This window comes from Pseudorca crassidens, chromosome 16 (assembly GCF_039906515.1).
Source record: "Pseudorca crassidens isolate mPseCra1 chromosome 16, mPseCra1.hap1, whole genome shotgun sequence".
Lineage (NCBI taxonomy): Eukaryota > Metazoa > Chordata > Mammalia > Artiodactyla > Delphinidae > Pseudorca > Pseudorca crassidens.
This window is the reverse complement of record NC_090311.1, coordinates 41,263,727-41,286,453: the sequence shown is the minus strand read 5'-3', so window position 1 is coordinate 41,286,453 and position 22,727 is coordinate 41,263,727. Positions and strand designations below refer to the sequence as shown.

Below are 22,727 nucleotides of genomic sequence, written 5' to 3'. Positions count from 1 at the left end.
AAGAATCTTATGAGGAATATAAGACCAAAGGTAAATGACTATCCAATAAGCCACTTTATTTGATTACTTCACAATACAATGTGTTAAAAGAATTCAAAGACAGAATGAACATTTCTAAGACAAAATGTACAATAATTCACTTTAGGTGACATGTTTTAAAATTACAGTTATAATCATAATAATGATCATTCCCAAATTTATTATACATATCATTTAAAAATCTCTATAGAACATATTGAACTTTTAATATAGTTATGGGCCTTGATAAAATAAAGTGGTTCTCCAGAAATAGTTGATTATAGGTTTCTTATCCCTAAAAAAATGAAACCCAACATTGATATGTAACCCCATAGTTAAGAGGAAAGAAAACTATAGAAATTGTAGTAGTCTGCTTTTGTGAAGGAAAAATGAAATGTCAAAGAGAAAATTTTTATGGTTCTTTAATCACAATCATCAAATTATAAAAAATGAAACTTTCAATTGAATTCCTCACTTTTGCCTGAATTGCATATGAGATTATACCTGCATACCAAGTGAACAATCATATTTCATAATGCATTTCACACGGCTTTCACCAAAATTATTCTGTTGGAGACAATTCTGTAAAGCTTGACATATATAGAGAAAGCAATTTTAATAAACACCATGATCAGATACCTATGCAATTCTTTTCATCTTTTTTAAAAACTTTCAGTGCCTAGAATATTATTGCCAGAATAAAGTATGCTATACCCTCTTCTCTCTGATTCATTAAACAGTATTCATTGTTCTTTCCAAAGCTGTTTTGATACACCTCACTGTCAATTTGAGGAAAAGGTTAGTTGCTTTTGTTCAGTAGAAAACACATGCTTTTCAATAATATTGTTTCTCAAAAAACACATATTGAATTGTTTTCTTTCAGTTTCTCATTCATCTTCATTAGTTCACCTTCACTGAAAGCTGAACATATGCTGTTTAACAACTTGAACTAATTGAATGTTTCTTACATATACTCCAAATTAAATTTCCAGTTGCTCACTTTTTCATCATTATGATATTGAGAGAATGCAGCTATACTTGCTAGAATAAGAAAAATTACTGAGAGGTACTCAGATTTAGTGCAGGTTATGTTCTAAGGATCTTGGGAATAGAGAAAGTGTCAAGTATGCTATTGTAGCCAAAGCAGGTGAGGAAATACCCTTAAAAAATAAGTCACAGACATTCTTCCCATACTAGTTTTTGGAAGATACTATTAATCAAGGTATAGCTTAATCAATTGACCAATTGACCACAAGACAGAATCAGTGGTCTTCATAACTCTTTCACTCTATAAAATATAAGTGCTGAGAAGCTGGGGCATATGTTAAAGATTTTTCTTGTATCCTAACTTCCAGGCCAGTAATAAGTATGCTAGATTTCAACAAGTGTTTATTCAGTGAGTGAATCAGGAACTCAGTTTTAGGAACTAAATTCCCTCTCTTCTGTAAAATCTCCTATAAAATATTCCACTCTCCCCCTAGCATGGTCTGGGAAACTACGAATTGAAAATGAGAGAGCCTCCATCAGCCTGAGTCATTGAATGAGACCTTACACTTTCCCTGAGTGAGAAATTAGCATCTATTATACTGAGCCACAGAAATTTGGATATTCATCTTTTATAGCAGTGAACATTAACTTAACCAATACAGGGTATTTATTAGATTTATAGATAAGAAAGAAGAAAAAAATATCAATGACACTAATTTCCCATGCCACCTCCACCTCCTTTGAGTTTTCACTAGATTGGCAGCATTGAAAAACATAAATCAGTGGTCTCCGTGGCTTGTGGCTCAGTTGAGTGGGGTTTATTTTCAACACCCAGCATCCTGACAGGATAAATGTAGGAACGGTTCTCAAGCCAGTATCAACATTCTGACCAGTTGAATACCATGCTAAATACAACAATAAACAATGTGAAAAAATCTCAGTCTGTTTCTAAGACCCAGACCATGCAAAGTATTTATCTGCCTCTTGTCTATATGAGAAGAATCACTTTTCACCATTTTTCTCCCTACCCAAAGACGTTAGATAAAGTCCAGGGTAATGAGAAGGGGAAGGCATGCTTTACTGTCATTGGCATATGGGTTCTTAAGATCCATGAAGAAGATAGTGGGTAAATAACTTTGATTTATTTGAGAAAATAAATACTGTTATTTGTTTTTTATTAAAATTATACTTATTGTAATGTATTCAGTTATAAGGAAGGAAATAAAAATTTCTTCACATCCTACCATATAGTGATAGCTATTTTTAAATTCATTTATTTCTGCATATAAAGTTATATAATTTCCCACATACTCATACCTGTTTTATTCATAGAAATCTTTTTTTGTGCTTATTTTCCCTCTTTGCTTTCTGTACTCCTTCTTTCTTCTCTTCCCCCAACACTGACTGATATGTACTCTAACATTCAATTCTTAATACTTACATAATAAAATGTTTAGTATGTGTATGTATGTGTTTTTTCAGAACAGAAATATTATATACACCTTTTTAGGTATTTTACTTTTCTTTTCAGAAAATACCAGTTGGAAATATCTAAAGATCCTGAGGTATTGATCGAATACATTTTTTTAAATAGTTTCATTCATTACATTCAAAAATCTAATGAATCTGAACATTTTTTCAAATGTTTATAGGCCATATGATTAACCCATCTGTGATTTGTCTATTCATAATTTTGTCAATTTTCCCAATTGGTCATTTTCTTTTTCTTATCTATTTGAAGCAGTATTATTATTATTAAGATTATATTAGTATTATTTTAGGTATTAGGCTTTATTCTGATAGATGGCAATATATTTCCATAATCTATGTTATTCACTAATTATATTAATATCTTTTTTATAGAGATGTTTAAAGTGTTAATGTAACTGAAAATCTCTCTACCTTCTTGATAGCTAATGGTTAACCTAATGTAGGTAAGATCTCATAGATTTTCTATTCTGTATGTAGTGATCTACATTTCCTTCTAAAGTTGCATTTCTTTATAGTTTTTCTCTAAATGGTTTATAAATATTTTGTAGATGTTGTGTCCCTAAAAGTTTAAGACCAATTAATAGTCAACATTTAGCTAGAAAGCATGCTCATAAGTAAAATAACTGCTTAAATACTATGAAGGTTATCTGTCAAAACCAACGGTAGAAACCATTGTAAACAATAAAGCCTAAACCATTTAAAAACATAAGAATCAACACAGGGATGCCCATTAAAACGATTGTTACAAATGTTTTGGATGTTCATATGAATTTACTAAGATAAAAAAAATTAAAATAATTCTTCTAAACATTGAGAAAAGAGAGCTAAATATTGGCAATGGTATTATGGTATACCTGAATATCCAAAATATTATATTAAATAAAAAACTACCAAAATTAATGAGTGCAGTGACCTTATTTTGGTAACCCTTGGCTGTATACAAATTGAATATTAAAAAAAAATTAATAGGCTTTCTACCATCTTCCTTAGGAAGGGGCAGGTATGTAAATCATAGTAGTGACAAAACTATAATTAATTTTTACAGTTAATCTAATATATGATAATCTGCTATTCATTGTATTTTAAAATATTATTTTATTCTTCAGTATTTGTTTAAAAGTGTATTGTGATTTTATATTACTTATAAACATCATTACTCTCACTATGTAAGTAATGATTCTTCAAAATAAAGTTCATGGTTTCTTTCTTTCCTACGATCTCCCTTACTTCTAGTGGCATAAAATGAGCAGCCATGCTCCTGACACTATCATAAAAAACTCTATCTTAATCTTTACAATTCTTAGGAAAGTTTTTTTTTTTTTTATTTTAGTCCAGATTAAAGTCATTTATATTTTATACAGAAGGAATCATCATTTCCATTTCCTTGATTTCTCTTCTGGAAGGACTGAGACTTTTTTGTTGTTAAGTTCATTACCCCTTGGCCCAGGGATTTCTGAAAGTGGTAAAGAGTTTACAAGAAAGCAACACAGAGAATGAGTTTCTAGAACTAAATTGAGTCTGTATCCTACAGAGTTCTCTAGGTTTCAGGAAGCACCCAAAGAAGAATCAACATATAGCAATGTCCTTGTCCATATCACTTTGGCTTATTTAAATGGCCCACCACAGTAGTGGAAAATCATAAGGATTACAATTAAACTTTGCTGAAATTTACTCAGGGACTGCTCCATGCTGCTGCCTCTCTGCTGGCTTTCTACTGCTTCTCATCTCCTCTCTGTCTCTATCTCATTTGACTTTGTGTGACCACTACTCTCCCGATATAGCCTAGTTGAAATTGGTTACACTCACTACACACTTACTTTGATTTGACTCTCCTATACCATCCATGGTAATTTCTTCTCATCTCCTTATGCTGCCACCACAAACAAGGTACATTCTGATTCTGATCCCTTTCAGGTCTCTCAGGACACAGCTCCAGCTAAATCTTAGGCAACCTCTGATAGGGGCAAGCAGAAGAATTCAATACATTGGCAAGAGGGTCAATATTGAAAGTAATTTTCTTTCCAGGGCTGTGGCCTATTTTGTCAAGTCCTATTAAAAAGCCGTGCAATTTGTTATTTTCTAAAAGTGAAACTTTTAGTCCTCCTGCAGCATTCCATTATGGTGAAGATTACTTTTAAGTAATTCTAGGTCATTGTCTCCTCAAATGCTGAAGTTGTATAATTTTTCAAGAAGGTTTTCTATAATACATACATTTTATAAGATTGAAAGTGAATAAGAAAGCTTTAAAGAATACATGGCAAAAGAAAGTGTCATTTTAATTTGCTCATGTTAGAGCGCACACATTTCTTATTTCAAGTCGAAATAAGAAACACAAATGCTAAATAGAAAATAAAAAAGGTTTTAGTTTTATATCAAGATTTTGTATTGTGAGCTATAGCATTAAAATTAGTGTTTCATAATAGTATTTGCTAGACAAGATTTTTGGAGAAGTATGGCTATCAGTTATTGAAAAATATTGTCCCTATTGAGACTTTATTCATACTGATTATTATTTTATTGTCTTTATTTCTTATTATCAAGTTATTTTATTTTGTTAGAAAAAATTAAGTGCATAAACAGGTGTTTCAAAAATAGATTTAAGGAGATACCTTTTTACACAAAGGTTGTTTTTATGTAGTGAGCTCAGCACTTAGCTCCACTGTATTTCTAACTTTGCCCCTAAGCCAGTGTTATGATGTCATTCTGCTTGACCTTTAGCAGTTATTTATGTTTATGGTTAGTGTGGGATTTTTCCTCAGTTGAAACTGTCACTCGACCCATTTTGGCGGAAGAAATAGTAAATGTTTCTGTTCACAGTCTCTCAATTCTAAGTGGATTATTACTATAATAATATCCGCTATTTCTTTTCCTGATCTCTTATTTTTGGTGAATTTCATTCTATAGCAAAAATAGTGTATCTTCGCTTCCTTGGCTGTCCATATTTTCCTACTTCATCAGCAAAACAAATAAATTCTGCTTTCAAACAAGAGCAACACATCAATCTAATTCACTCTTTGACCTTCAGATTCCCCTTGGCTATACAGGATTTGTTGTATCTAAGCAACCACATCTCTAGTTTTTCATCACTGGCAGAAATGGCTCTGGAATATTGCGTAAAAATCAGACCACAGGAGGATGTCCCCCAAAAAAGAAAAGAATCATTGAGAGATTGTGAATTTACCAATTTACCAATTATCCTTTACATGTGAAACATCTGAGATTGTTTTCATCTCTAGGCTCTGAACAGATGCCATCTAATAGGTCAGTTCTGGGCCAGGCCTCATGCACAGAACTATGCATATAGAAGCCGTTTTCAACACCTTTTAATTGATTATCTGTACATATAAAATGGGCAAATATAAATTTCTTCCATGTGATGTTAGTTTCACAAGTATGTTTCTTGAAAACAGATGTTTCCATTGTATGACTTTATTTGAAACCAGTGGCTAAACATATTTATATGACATCTTACTCTAGCTCCATTGATTTACTGGAATATACTGAAAGAATATCTGTATAAACTCCTATACATATAAAAACAAATTTCTTATTTTAGGAAATAAATCTGTGATGTTTTTAACAAACTAAATATCAAAAAATATCATACATGTCCTAATAGTAGCAGGTTTTTTATTTTTAGCTCCTCATTTGATGTACTTTTCCCAATTGAGTATTTCTATATTTCTGAAAAATAAACAAAAGGAGGTAATATCTTCCACAAGTTCTATCTTCTTTAGGGAGCCTTATTTTACCGTTGGATTTGTGCATTTAATATCCTTTAACCTCTCTGTAAAAATATTGGCTAATTTGCTATATATCACACTGCTTCTGTGAAACTCAAATAAAATAAAATATATGATAGGCTGTAACACTCTGCAAAAATAAGTAATATTCACATTCCTTAGGTTCATTGATATCACCAACCTCTGCCTTCTGAATAATTTAGTAGAAAGTTCCACACAGTATGCACTGCTTTTAATTGTTAGGTGTACTGTATAGTTATATTTTAAGCTCCTTAACAAGAAAAACCTTATTTTTTTCACTCAAAAAAGATTTAGTTCATTAGTTATAGATAGGTACATTCTATCTATCTATCATCTATCTATCTCTCTATCATCAGAAAGAGAGTGAGGGCGCGAGTGAGAGGGGGGAGAGACAGAGAGAGAGAAAGAGAGAGAGAGAGAGGGAGGGAGGGAGAGGGAATAAGAGAGACTTTTATTTCAAGACAGTGTTTTCAGTACTATGGATATAGGGATTGTGATCATATACCTTCAGGGAGAGTACCTTTTAGTGTAGAGAGACAGAAAATTAAAAGTTCAATAAATAATTTCAGGCACTGATACATAATATGGTAAATGCAATGTATAGTGAGTAATATGAATGCAAATGTATGAAGGGGTTTTGTTAGCTAGAGTGGTCAGGGGAAGGCTTCCCTGAGGAAGGGGCATTCGAGTTGAGACCTGAGTCATGAGATGGAAGGCTAAAGAAATAGCAAATGTAAAAACACTGGAAACAGAACAGTTTGGCACATTTTTATAAGAGAAATAAAAAATGTGGAAAACTCCTATCTAACTTACTGCTTCAGGAACTTTTTAGTTTCAGTGCTCTCCTTCCTTGTACTTTTATGGATGGTTGAGTGGCATTAATTCTTGTGGTTTATATGCACGTATATTAATTATATGTGTCAGAGAAACAGCTCATGTCATGTGAATAAATCGAAGGAATTTAATACAGGGATCCAGTTACAAATGGATTGGAAGTGAAACGGGAGGGGGAAGCAGCTCAGAATAGAGCATTAGCAGGAAGCTTAACATGAATCATTCTCCCTCTGTGTTCAATCTTGAATTCTACAATTTTCTCTTGAACATCTGTTCATGCTACATACTGAGAGAAATACCAGAATGAACAAACCATAGTACTTGTGCTCTAGAATCTGAGTCTAGTATGAGAAATAAAACATGTACAAGTGATCTGAAACTGGCAACACCTGTCCTATGAGTTTTCAAAGGAATAAAGGGTCAATTCCAACTGGAGTTTCAGGAATAAACTTAAAAACGGAGGTGTCATTTGAGCAGAACCTGGAACTACTTTGATATTGAGCGCTCATGTTGGAAACAGCATGAATAAAGGGGTGAATCTGGGGGAAATGTAGGTGGTTTACAGTGAATGATAAGTATTTTAGTTTGACTAGAGTAGTATGTAATGGAAGTAGTGGGAAATAGGATGGAAAGGTAGTAAATTGTAGCCAAATCTTGGAAAACCTTTGAATCCTATCCTTCAGAATATAGACTTCAGGAATTGAGCCATGGGTTGCAAACCATGACCCACAGACCAAATCTGGACAGATGTTTGTTTTCGTTAGGCTCATGAGAAAAGAATGGTTTTTACAGATAAACATTTGCAATCTATTTGATGATGGAGAACACTAACTTTAAACTCCAATTAAGCAAAACCTTATCTTCCCCTAAAAAGAATTCCATTCTCCTCCTTAGTAGACCTATATTGCTAAAAGTACTCTTATTATTATATATTGAATTTTGTCAATAAAAAGTTTTGTAGAAAAATCAGAAGAATAAAGCCAGATGTGCTCGAGTTCAGGGAATGAGAAATACAGTAGTGGGAGGTGTGGTCGGACAGGTACGGGAGGACCAGAAACAGTGGCCTTACCCACATAATGCTGGAAAATCAAAGAGCTCCAAAAAGCAAGGCTTTAGAGTCAGATTTTGATTCCAACTATACCACTTGTCAAGGTTTTTGACAGATTTTATAACAGTGGTGTTCTGACAATTAAATATATAGAATCAGGCACAAGTAGCATATCAATAAATTTTATTCTACTTCCCATCTTTTTTACTTTCTTTCAGTATATAACTGCAGATTAATTGATTAGTATAAGCTATATCCTATATTTTCTAAGTAGACAAAGCTGACCATGTGATTCCCCTTTTCTTAAAAAAAGTACTTCATTATTAATTTCCTTGTTCTTTATTACATCATTGTTGGATAGTGCAAATGTGTTTCCATTTGAAACTCCACTTTTCCCCCATATTTAATTACCAGGCTACTTGTAGTTGTGCTTGTTCATTAGTTAACTGAATTCAGTTGAAACATAACATATACATTCAGTTAAGTTGAATGTGTCTGTGAATGTCTTGCACTACCTTTCTACTAGTTTGAATACTTTACTTTTGACTGGTATTTTTGGGTGTAAACTTAGCAATAGGATTCTGAAAGTAGGCTGCCCAGTTGTTCAGATTTTGTTATTTAGAAACATTTTATCACAAGTGTACAATCATAGTTTTCAACAATAGGAATCAAAAGAACAAGTAAGGATGTCCTGTCATGAGAGTTGGCCAGTACAATGTAGGCTCAAATGTAATATAAGGAGTTGTCTCAGTAAAGTTACAAAGGAAGTAACATGCAATTGCTACATCCATTAAGATATTGCCCATCTCTCTTTTTTAGAGTATGGAGAAAGAAATACAGGTCTGGAATTGGGGAAAATTGTCAGAAAGGGTTAGAAGAGTACAAAATTTTTTGCATATATCTTTATTGTACATAAAAATTTCCTGAGGAGCTTTTTCAAAATGCAGATTACCTAAAGCTGTGCTCACACATCATGATTATATTTGTTTTCTGAGGTCATACCCAACAACTGTGATTTTTATTTTAATCAAACACTTCTTATGCAAGTGTGATGGTATCACACTTTGAAAAATTTCAATAGTAGGAAATAAGTACATCCTACGTGGAAGACATACTTGCTACCAAAGCAGGAATGGGAGAGAAAAAACCATTACGTTGAACTTCTGAAGCAAAATTGAAAAGTTTGGTGAATGCTTCCAGAGACCCTGTGGGCAAATATCAAGAACGCCATTTGGAAAAGATTTATGAATCATCTATCAGTGCCCTGCAGGCATCAGCATCCAGAGTTATCAACAGCTCCCGTGTTGTGGTTTAAAGTAGTAGTCTTTACTGCAAGGACAAAATAGAAGTCTGAAAACAGGCCCAGGTCATACTTTTTCAAACATTAAAACTAAATGTTTCAGTTTGTGCTTCCACAAAAAGAGCCAAATTCTTCCGGAGTCCTTCAGTATGCTGAGGATTTAAAGGTCAGCAATGGTTTAGTTTGGGGCGAAGTTCCCATTCTGTTTATGAGTCAGACAGTATCTGTGGGAGTTGGGTAAGAGCACATGGGAAATCATGCTCTAGGCTGTTCTTATACATATTCTGCCAAGTGTCATATACTATTCGGTGAGGCAAACTATAAGCCCACCAGGCCTATCTATCAAAAGATGAACATTTATAAAGCATTAGAAACTTTCTTTTTTTTAAGAACCTTATTGTACTAGTGTATTCTGGTGTACATTTCCATTTTAGTGTTCTTTTATACATTTTCTGTTTGTCAAGAGGAGACTTGCATAGCTTTACAAGTTCTTCTCTGCCGGTTAAGTCATGCAGAATAAACTTGGGGTGAGACAGTGGATATTTTTGTTAACAAGAGATGCTTCTTTTTCTTCACCCAACTTTCAATAACAAGAAACAGATCAAAAGTTTAAGGTATTTTGTCTTCCAAATCAACATCAAGTAGGATAAGTTCAGTCTTTTCAGTGCCTGGGATATTTTTATAGGTAGATAGATAGATAGATACTGGATATCCAAAATTACTAATTTATATTATCCATTTTATTAATTTCAGGAATGTTTGTACAAAGCAAAATGAAATGTGGGTATAATTACTGCTAGTATACATTTTGTAAACTTATACACCAATGGATTCTATGTTTAACAATTTCAATATATCAGATTAAATATAACTGGAAAATACCATTAACATCTTTTTCTTTAGCTAGTATTAAATGTCTATATGGTCTATTAAATTAAAAATACAGTATTTCATATCTAAAATTGTGTGTGTGTGTGTGTTTGGGACTGGGAAGAAGATTCGTGACAAATTTGAGACATTAACCAATGCAATTAGATGGCATTTTCTTGTTTGGCATTTTATCATCTTTGTCTCCATCAATTTTGTTGCTACTTTTCTGTAAATCTAGATTATTTGGAGCCTAATTCCTTATTTTAAATCACTGTGTGTCTTTCCAATATCTAGTTTTCACATGCACACACACACACACACACACACACACACAATTTTAAACCTCATCAACCTTATATAATAGAGGAACTCTCAATTTCTATTTTAAATCATTAAAGACATGGATAAATTAAGATATTAAAGCAGTTGTAATAGAATATGAGAGAAACATAGGCTCAATAGGTTTTCGAAGGCGATTAAATTTTATACAGATGTCTATTTAAGACACAGAAAAGGGGGAAAGCAAAGAGTTTTTAAAACTGGTTTCACTTCTGTTAAAAAAAAAAAAAAGGTTAAAATTCCAGCCACAGTTTGGTGAATATTGTCTTTACTATTCAGATGTCTTGATAGACTGAAGAATTAAATTTAAAATGTTGAAACCATAATAACTGAAAGTAAATAAAATTCAGCATTTATATGACTTTCAGAGGATGAAAGACTATCTAAGCAGAAATCAAAAAGGGAAAAAGGGATATATTTCAATACATAAAAACACCAAGCTTCTAGATCTCAAAAACAAATAATATTAAAAGGCAAACAACATACTGAAAATATTTTTAAGACTGATGACAAAGTGTTGATTTTTGTGCTATTCACATATGCCATGGAAATAAAATTTTAAAATACCAAATTTAAAAAAGAAAATAGACAAAGTAAATGAACAGAAGAAACACAGATAAATATATCAAATAAATTATGCTATCAATCAAAGAAATGTAAAATTTAACTTTATATTTATTAACAGTATTTCAGATATATATCACCCTCAGTATCGACAAGTATGTGCCGTTATAAACACACACTACTGAGGAGGAAATAAATCATTGCAATCTTTCTGGAAAGCCATCTGGCAATTTGTCTGAAAGACTTCAACATGCTCTCATTTCTTGATCCAGAAGTTCCACATCCAGGAGTTTAACGTAGGAATATAATTAAAGACACAGCGCAGTAATGAATACATTATATGTGTTATTAAACAATATAAGCATCCTAAATGTACAACTGGGCTTCCCTGGTGGCGCAGTGGTTGAGAGTCCGCCTGCCGATGCAGGGGACACGGGTTCGTGCCCCGGTCTGGGAAGATCCCACATGCCACGGAGCGGCTGGGCCCGTGAGCCATGGCCGCTGAGCCTGCGCGTCCGGAGCCTGTGCTACGCAACGGGAGAGGCTACGACAGTGAGAGGCCCGTGTACCACACACACAAAAAAAAGTACAACTAACATTATAACATTAGTGGAGGTTGCACGTTATTGCAAATTGTTTTTTTGAAAAGCAGATGCATTGACTTAGAACAGTGGTTATAATATGTGAGGTAAAAATAATCAACAAAATTTATATATGCGAAGTGGTGAAATATCACTGTGTAAACAGGTAGATAGATGATGCACAGAAGATAAATACCGATAGAAAATACCTCAAAATATTAACAGTGGCTATTACTGGGTTGTACAATTTTTAATATTTTTTCTTTGTTATTCTGTACCTACAAGACACTCTAGGATGATTTTTTTCATCAGAATGATGAAAATACACTCGCTATTCACCTGTAGAAGTTTTCCATTGCCAACTATATGAAAATTAAACTGCACTGTTTATAAAGGCACTTTAATGACTCTCCTCAAAATAGCCCTAGATTATCTATCTATCATCTATCTATCTATCTATCATCAATTGTGTGTGTGTTTTTAATATTTATTTATTTATTTCTTGGCTGCATTGGGTCTTTGTTGCTGCACGGGGGCTTTCTCTAGTTGCAGCCAGCAGGGGCTACTCTTTGTTGCGGTGCTCGGGTTTCTCATTTTGGTGGCTTTTCTTGTTGCAGAGCACGGGCTCTAGGCACGCGGGCTCAGTAGTCATGGCTCGCGGGCTCTAGAGTGCAGGCTCAGTAGTTGTGGCGCACGGGCTTGGTTGCTCCACGGCACGTGGGGGTCTTCCTGGACCAGGGCTCAAACCCGTGTCCCCTGGATTGTCAGGCGGACTCTTAGTCACTGCACCATCAGGGAAGCCCCCTGTGTGTTTTTTTTGTTGTTGTTGCGGTACGCGGGCCTCTCACTGTTGTGGCCTCTCCCGTTGCGGAGCAAAGTCTCCGGATGCGCAGGCTCAGCGGCTATGGCTCACGGGCCCAGCCGCTCCGCGGCATGTGGGATCTTCCCGGACCGGGGCACGAACCCGTGTCGCCTGCATCGGCAGGCGGACTCTCAACCACTGCGCCACCAGGGAAGCCTGTATGTGTATGTTTTTAAACTCCCTATCCAGCCTCTATCAAATGCAGGCATATTTTTTATCTTTATTAATTTCACATTTGATATATGAATCAAAATTTGCTTTATTTAAGCTACACGTGTTTGATTATCTCTGATTCTTGTTATTTTGACTAATTCACTCATAATACTTGATCATATGAGTTTTCTACCAGAGCTCTCTTTTAATATTTATTGATAAATGTCTTTATAAATATTTTTCTAAATTGTGTTCATGTACTTTGAGTCCCCATCCTCATGACTGTGAGCTCCTTCATAATTCCAGAACTATTACCTATTTTTTAACACTTCTTGAACAATTAGTGGAATTCTTTGCACACAGCAAGTGCTTGATACATTTATATAACTCATCAGAATATTTATAAATCAAAGAGTTATCACAAATTTCTTTAATCAAAGGGTGGGGAATGAGTTTTTAAATTGGATATGAAATTGTAATGTGTCTGAGTCTACAGAAAAGGAATATCACTGAAGCTTCCTTTTAATAAAGTAAAATGAAATGTTCATTTTAAGTGAACATTCAACTCCCTGATACACTATTTAAAATTGTGTTTAAGTATAATCATTAAATAATTTGCTTTGCAGGTTTTACATCCAAATCTCTGTTTAAAATTAAATAGCAATGATAGATAGTCCCCCTTCATTCCCTGAAACATTTGAACAATTTTGTAATCCTAAATAAAACCTTCAAGATTCACGTCAGTGTCATGTTTTCAGGAAATATGCAAGATCTGGTTTCAAATAAGCTTCCAACTTGAAATTAAAATTTTCCATCTCTTTCTCTGCTTATAGTTTGGAGGCAAGTTTAATGTCAATATTACACAATTAAAAATAATATTAATTTTGATAATACTAATAATTTCCATGTATTAAGTATGCCACTTACTGTTTTACATACATTCTTTGATGAATCCTCACATTAATTGTTGAATGTAGATATTATTAATCTCACTTTGAAAATTAGGATTCAAACTCTGAGGAATTAAATAGCTTATTGAAAACTTACTAGCAAGGTTGGTATGTTTTGTTGTAGGATACAGACGTTCACCACTCAATCTACTGGAATATTTATGAGACTACTTACTGTAACACCCAAAGGCCATCTCAGTGAAAAACTCTGAGCCCATATCTGTGCATTTTGATCCACTCCCATGGACACATTATTTTTCCCTCCAGTTGGGTGCAATAACTTTGTGAGCACAAAGATCTGGGAGTTATAAAAAGATACTTATCAAATGTCAGTGTGTGTATTTGGATGTCCCACAGGAACCCAGAGAGAAAGGAAAGGATCCATGGGTCAAGAATACTCTAAATAATCTGGAGCTGAGAAGCCGTTTATTCAACAGTTCTTGAATGTCTGTGTGCCCCATACGTTTCTGGTGCTACAGATATAAATCAGCCTTACCCCTGCTCTCAAGAAAGTTATGGGCACGGAAACTCAGATGTACAGTCAGCAAGAATGTTCAATAAATTTTGATATGGATGAGCACAATAGTCTCTGTATAGATGTAGATAAGGGAAAATTATCAACTGTTCCTCAGGTGGTCAGATTATGTGTGCAGGTAGAGGAAACCCCCTAGTATAAATGAAAAGAGAAAGGAATGTATAGGACTATGTTAAAATTAGGAACTTTTCTTCAGTGAGACAATATTAATAGGGTCTAAATGTAAGGCAGAGTGGTATATGTTTAAAACATTAAGGTGACCAAAAAAAAAAAAGCCTTATATATCAAGGTCAAATATGCAATTGAAAGGATATTCAAATGCACATTTTGGATACAACAGTCAGTCACAATTTGTGAGGTAAAAAATATACCTGAAAATTCTTCAGATACATATTGGAATACATGGAAATAATAAGAGTATTTTTTGTTAGTTCCTTGAGGTGTTTTTGTTTGTTTGTTTGAATATGTGCATAAAGTTCCAGTGATCAGGCAGAAACTGATGTGATTTTCATGAGCCATGGCTGTATGAGTATTTCACATGTGTGCTCTTTGCTCCCCCATTTTAAGGATGAAAATTATCAAAGCAAAGATGTACTGTATAGCACAGAGAAATATACTCATTTTTGTAATAACCTATAAGAGGAAAGAATCTGAAAAAAAAATAGATCTGTATGTGTGTATAACTGAATCACTTTGCTGTACACCTGAAACTAATACAACATTGTAAATCAACTATACTTCAGTAAAAAAATAAATAAATTTTAAAAATTAAAAAAAAGAAAATTATCAATACTGTTTGGAAGGTTTTGAAAAGAACCAGACATCATATATTTTGTAGTTTATAAGCTTCAAAGATATATGTGACTGTTCCATTTGTGTTTCTTCTATGATCACATAAAAAGTTGAAAGTGATCAGCTTGACCCATGCCACCCACCTTAATACTACATTTTTAAAATGTTCACAAAGGAAAAATATTTCAAAATGTATGGCACTTTTTCAAATGATTTGATATTTCTGCCACTTGAAAAAAGCAAAACTAATCAAAGAAAAATAGAAATGGTAGTTTGGCCTCTTAAGAATATATGTTAAGTATATATGTGTCTAAATAAGAGTATTGTGAACATGTTAGATTTGTTTTTCCTTTCTCTGTTAGTTAACATACAGAAAGAGACAGGAATCTGGCTAAATATTTTCAAAAGCTTCTGGGAAATAGTATACTTACAATATTACATGAGATGAGAATAACAGTGTCCACAAATTGACATTGACCAATTGTTATTGACAATTGTGCAGCAAATTTTCTTTCATGTAGTCTAAATCTTATTTTTTTTGTTAAAGGGAGATTATACTAGATTTTAAATATCAAACGTATATTAAGTGGGTTTTTAAAAAGATATTGAAAAAGAGAAGTTTCTAAGTGTAAACAACACATAAAATGCAATGACAGTAATTTAATAATTGATAAGTTCAATTATTTAGGTATTAAATTATATAGTTTGCTAAAATTTCAAATCACTTAATTATCAGTGCTAGAATATATTTATAGTTGATGGTGAAGTTTTTACTATTTTAACGTAACTGTTCTCTTTCTAAATGCTATAAAATTATTCGATTAAAATACAGACCACAAATCCAAGCAATGATGAGTCCAATATTATATATAGAGAAGGGTAGATATTAGAATCAGTTAAAATTAAGAATTATAATATTTGAAGATAATATGCCAGAGATACAAGTCATTCTGAGCTCAGTTTACCTTTCTAGGGTTGTCTCTGAATATATTTGTTTTTATTTTTTCCACAATAACAGGCAAGGCCACTCTTGGAGATTATTATAATGTCTGTCCTTTTTTCAGATTCAAAATTAACTAGTCTATGGTGTTCAACTACAAATCTTGAAATCTGAGTCTAACTGCTGGCTCAGGTGTTACCTAGCTGTCCAGACTACAATATCTGCGTGTCAATTCCTTCTGAGGTAATGAAGCTGAACTAAACTCTCTGATTTTTTTTCCAGGAAGAATTGAACCCCATCATTGTTACCCCACCGATCAAAGCCATTGATCAGGACCGGAATATTCAGCCGCCATCAGATAGGCCAGGCATCCTCTATTCCATCCTTGTTGGTTTGTATCTGCTAACATTTTGCACTCTCAGTTATAGCTCTAGAATCATGTAGGGAAAAAAAATGTTTCAAATTAAAAAAACTTTAATAACAAAGATTTTCTTTTTAGAAATTATTTTTTAGAAATTTTATTGAAATTATTTTTTATGTAAAACTAATTTAAAAATAACCATTTAAAAATAACCATTTTTCTTCTTTAGTATTAGTCTCAGTGAAATTTGTAGAACAACAAGTAGGAACACTTTTATTGAGGAAGCAAAACAACTTCAAAAGTAGGATTTAATCCACTTATTGGTAGTTTCCTCTGTATCACCTCATAAAGAATTCTCTAAGAAAAAATTGAAAGTGAATTGAAAAACTTACACTGTTTGCTCTACTAGTACTTTGTCATTGGTTGGATACCATTATATAATTCTAAAAATATGTGACTTAAATTTAAGAGCTATCGGAGCCAAAAGGAAAGAGAAAGATCGTGTTACCCCAAGGAAACATTATACCCTTGGTTAATTTTTCCTTGAACAATTTCACAGAAGCCATTTTAATCCATTCTTGTGCATATCTGCCAGTTGTACCAAAAGCAAAAATGAGAATCTGATCATGTCACTCTTCTTGAATTGCTTTTGCTAAAATATGGATGTTGCTGCTTTGCATGATTTATAGTCTCCAGAGAGACAGATATATGTAAAACACACCATACATCTCTTAATGAAGAAGGTCACTTGTGAAGTATGCTTGAAAACAACTATTCAATGGAATTTAACTTTACCCTTAACCCCTTCCCACCCCATGTACACATATATAACAACACAACCACCTAGAGACGTTAGACAGATTTCAAAATATGATGCTATATCCTACTTAGAAATGCTGTCTGTAAAGAAAACTTAAGTAATTCTGTTTCAAGCCTTTGGTGTCTAGAACTACATACGTATTATAAGTCAGTTGTATAGATAAGACGATTAAACTTTTTAAAAGCGCTTATAAACATAAACAGAAGTCTCTTTTAAGTCTGTAGGGGGTTTGGTATACATAAAAGGAAATAGTTATTGTTTATTTTATTAACTGAGGGCTTGACAATATGTCAATTACTATGCTAGATGCTATAGATACGAAGATGAGGGATAAATGTTCTAGGTTAGGGAGGGGTAGAGTCTATGGATAGAAACATGCCAAAAGATAAATTAAAATACATGGTTTTAAGTACTACAAATAAAGTATGAGCCACATATCATGTGGTCTCATGGGAGTAAAGTACTAAGGATTTCTAAGAAAATTGCTTAGACAGAGTTATTTTAGCAGAAAGAGAGGGGTTTTCAAGTATAAAATGGGATAAAAATTATTTAGATAGTTGATGCAGCCTGTGCAAAGTCCAAAGCATTACATTTAAAGATAGTCTTGGGGAACCATGTTACTCAGAATGGGATAGTATCCACTGATATTCATGTTTCTTTCACTTTAAAAAATTTAATCTCTTTGAATAAATGAGTGCTTACTCTGTTGAGCAAGACAGATTCCTCACTTTGTAGCACTGGTTTTCGGGCAGCAGAAACAGGCAATAAACAATTAATGTGGTAAATAAATGTATTTATTATACAAAATAAATGGTAGTGCTATGAGAAAAATCGAGCTGATGAATGGGATTAGAGGTACAGAAGGGGTGTTGCAGTATTAAATAGGATTGAACAAGATATGTCTCATTGAAAAGGTGAGATTTGAGTAAAATCCTATAGAACTTGAAGGAGTTAACCATGTTGATATCTGGGAAAAGAGTTTCTAGGCAGAGATAGAAGCAGGAGTTTGCCTGGTGAGTTTCAGAAACATCAATGAGGCCAGTAGCACTGGAGAGGAGTCAGTGAGGGGGAAGTAGAAGAAAGAGGGTATGAGAAATAAGGGCGACCAGAAGATATAGTCTTGTATACTATTGAGCTTTGTTGGCTTTTACTCTGAGTGAAACGTGGAACCAATGCAGGAATTAGAACAGAAAAATGACATAATGACGTTAAGTTTCATCAACCTCCAACATTAGGATAATGGATAGTACTACATAATATATATAACCTCTATCATTAACTTTGCTTTCACAGCTAAGTTAAATAAATTGATATATTTTCATAGTATGTACACTTCTAAAAGGCAGAGAGGACATTGTAAGTGTTGAGAGCATAGCCTCTGGAATTGTACTATCCATGTTTAAATCCTGACTTCAACCCTTACTATTCATATAATGTTAGGCGAGTTACTTAATCTCTCTGTCTCAGATTGTTCCTCTTTAAAATAGACCTTTGACAAAGGGATTGATCAAAATAGACTTTTCTGTAAAAGTGTTTTGAGAATTTGATCTAATTCATGTAAATATTAGTGCCTGGAAAAAAGCACTCGATAAATGATAGTTGATGTTGTTATTACCATTAGGAAGCAAAATAAAGTATGTTTCCTAAGTCATGCAAAACTGTTAAGAATAGAAGCACAAACCGTTTCCCTCTGCCACAAGACAGGGTTCCCATGGCTCTGATTTTACCTATTTTTCCAGAACTCTTAGTTTCCCTTATGTCCATCCAGATAATTCTGAATGTATGTGTCCTTCAGAGCTTGTTTTCCCAGTTGCTAGGTGGCAAGCTCTTCTACTTTCACACATTGTTGATAGTCGGATTACTAGACTTGAGGATGTGGATGCTGATGTGTGTAAAAAGCCAACCCCTTCACTGGTCCTACCATCATTATTATCAATGGGGGAATTACTGCCACTGCTGTTGATTACCCACAGTAGCCTGAGCCAATTCTATGTCATCTTAATAGAGAATATCAACAAAAAGATAGGAATTATGAAAAGGAAACAAATTTTGGAGTTGAAAAGTATAACAACTGAAATTAAAAATTCACTAGCAGGGCTCAATGAAGATTCAAGCAGGAAGAAGAAAGAATCAGCAAACTTGAAGAGAGGTCAATTGAATTACCAAATCTGAGAAGATGAAAGAGAAAAAGAATGAAGAAATGCAAAGAGAGCTTCAGAGACCTAAAAAATACCATTCTGTGGACCAATTTATGCATAACAGGAGTCCCAGAAGGAGAGAACAGAAAGGGGCAGAAAGAATATAGGAATAAGTAATGATCAAAAACTAAATTTGAGGAAAACAATCTATACCTCCAAGAAGCTAATTGAACTCCCCAAGAGAATAGACCTACAATAAATCCACGCTTAGACACATCCCAATCAAACTGTCAAATGACACAGACAAAAAATAATTCAAAAGTAACAAAAAAGAGGCGACTTTATAATAGAAATTGATTCTCAATAAAATTATAACCCGACTTCTCATCAGGCAACATGGATACTGGAATACATTAGTATGACATGTTCAGAGAACTGAAAGAAAAAGAAAATGTTCATTAATAGTTCTAAATACAGCAAATATAGCCTTCAAAAATAAATGAGAAATTAAGATATTCCCAGATAATCTGAGAATTTATCAGTAACACACCTTTGCTACAAGAAATATTGAAGGGTAGAGACCTAAGGCTGAAATGAAAGCACAATAGAAAGTATCTCAGTTCTACATGAAGAAATAAAGAACACTGGTAAAAATAACTACATAGTTAAGTGTAAAAGACATTTTATATATATATATATATATATATATATATATATATATATACACATACACACACACACATGTTAGTAATTCTTCTTTCTCTTATTTGATTTAAAGAAAATATCATAAATCAATAATTATACATCTATATTGATGGACAAAGTAGAAACATGTAACTTGTGATAATAACAGCAAAGAGCAAAGGTAAAATGAGTTATACAGGAGTAAAATTTTTATATACTATTGAAGTTAAGTTGCTATTAGTCCAAATTAGATTGCCGTAAATTAAGACATCAATCTTAATTCCCAGCATAGCCACTAGGAGAATAGTTTAACAATTTAATTGTTTACATAATTTGAAAATTTATAGTAAAGCACAAAACAAAGGAATTTAAACAGTACACATGAAAAATAAAGCAGTAATGGAACAATAGAGGAACAAAAAGGGCCTAAGATATATAGAAGACAGCAAAATGGCAGAGGTAAATAACATCTTTTTAGTAATCACAATCAATGTAAATGGATTCAATGTTCCAATTAAAAGATTCAGATTGGCACAATACATAAAAAGAGAAAAAGAAAAACATGATCTTACTACATGCTATCTATAAGAAACACATTTTATTTTATTTTTTTATTTTATTTTTTTTAACATCTTTATTGGGGTATAATTGCTTTACAATGGTGTGTTAGTTTCTGCTTTATAACAAAGTGAATCAGTTATACATATACAATATGTTCCCATATCTGTTCCCTCTTGCGTCTCCCTCCCTATCCCACCCCTCCAGGCGGTCACAAAGCACCAAGCTGATATCCCTGTGCCATGCGGCTGCTTCCCACTAGCTATCTACCTTACGTTTGTTAGTGTATATATGTCCATGACTCTCTCTCGCCCTGTCACAGCTCACCCTTTCCCCTCCCCATATCCTCAAGTCCGTTCTCCAGTAGGTCTGTGTCTTTATTCCTGTCTTACCCCTAGGTTCTTCATGACATTTTTTTTTCCTAACATTCCATATATATGTGTTAGCATATAGTATTTGTCTTTTTCTTTCTGACTTACTTCACTCTGTATGACAGACTCTAGGTCTATCCATCTCATGACAAATAGCTCAATTTCGTTTCTTTTTATGGCTGAGTAATATTCCATTGTATATATGTGCCACATCTTCTTTATCCATTCATCTGATGATGGGCACTTAGGTGGTTTCCATCTCCGGGCTATTGTAAATAGAGCTGCAATGAACATTTTGGTACATGACTCTTTTTGAATTATGGTTATCTCAGGGTATATGCCCAGTAGTGGGATTGCTGGGTCATATGGTAGTTCTATTTGTAGTTTTTTAAGGAACCTCCATACTGTTCTCCATAGTGGCTGAACCAATTCACATTCCCACCAGCAGTGCAAGAGTGTTCCCTTTTCTCCACACCCTCTCCAGCATTTATTGTTTCTAGATTTTTTGATGATGGCCATTCTGACTGGTGTGAGATGATATCTCATTGTAGTTTTGATTTGCATTTCTCTAATGATTCATGATGTTGAGCATTCTTTCATGTGTTTGTTGGCAGTCTGTATATCTTCTTTGGAGAAATGTCTATTTAGGTCTTCTGCCCATTTTTGGATTGGGTTGTTTGTTTCTTTGTTATTGAGCTGCATGAGCTGCTTGTAAATTTTGGAGATTAATCCTTTGTCAGTTGCTTCATTTGCAAATATTTTCTCCCATTCTGAGGGTTGTCTTTTGGTCTTGTTTATGTTTCCTTTGCTGTGCAAAAGCTTTGAAGTTTCATTAGGTCCCATTTGTTTATTTTTGTTTTTATTTCCATTTCTCTAGGAGGTGGGTCAGAAAGGATCTTGCTGTGATTTATGTCCTAGAGTGTTCTGCCTATGTTTTCCTCTAAGAGTTTGATAGTTTCTGGCCTTACATTCAGGTCTTTAATCCATTTTGAGCTTATTTTTGTGTATGGTGTTAGGGAGTGATCTAATCTCATACTTTTACATGTAGCTGTCCAATTTTCCCAGCACCACTTATTGAAGAGGCTGTCCTTTCTCCACTGTACATTCCTGCCACCTTTATCAAAGATAAGGTGTCCATATGTGCGTGGGTTTATCTCTGGGCTTTCTATCCTGTTCCATTGATCTATCTTTCTGTTTTTGTGCCAGTACCATACTGTCTCGATTACTGTAGCTTTGCAGTATAGTCTGAAGTCTGGGAGCCTGATTCCTCCAGCTCCATTTTTCGTTCTCAAGATTGCTTTTGCTATTCGGGGTCTTTTGTGTTTCCATACAAATTGCGAAATTTTTTGTTCTAGTTCTGTGAAAAATGCCAGTGGTAGTTTGATAGGGATTGCATTGAATCTATAGATTGCTTTGGGTAGTAGAGTCATTTTCACAATGTTGATTCTTCCAATCCAAGAACATGGTATATCTCTCCATCTATTTGTATCATCTTTAATTTCTTTCATCAGTGTCTTATAATTTTCTGCATACAGGTCTTTTGTCTCCTTAGGTAGGTTTATTCCTAGATATTTTATTCTTTTTGTTGCAATGGTAAATGGGAGTGTTTTCTTGATTTCACTTTCAGGTTTTTCATCTTTAGTGTATAGGAATGCCAGAGATTTCTGTGCATTAATTTTGTATCCTGCTACTTTTCCAAATTCATTGATTAGCTCTAGTAGTTTTCTGGTAGTATCTTTAGGATTCTCTATGTATAGTATCATGTCA

At 33.7% G+C, this 22,727-nt stretch overlaps 1 protein-coding gene across 1 annotated transcript in view; it reads left to right on the top strand.

Moving 5' to 3' along the window:
* PCDH15 (protocadherin related 15) overlaps positions 1-22,727 on the top strand; it is a 1,039,293-nt gene that overhangs the window by 692,941 nt on the left and 323,625 nt on the right. The window contains exon 11 of the mRNA XM_067710150.1: positions 16,311-16,419. Coding sequence (XP_067566251.1) covers positions 16,311-16,419 — 109 coding nt within the window. The remainder of the gene's footprint in view (positions 1-16,310; positions 16,420-22,727) is intronic.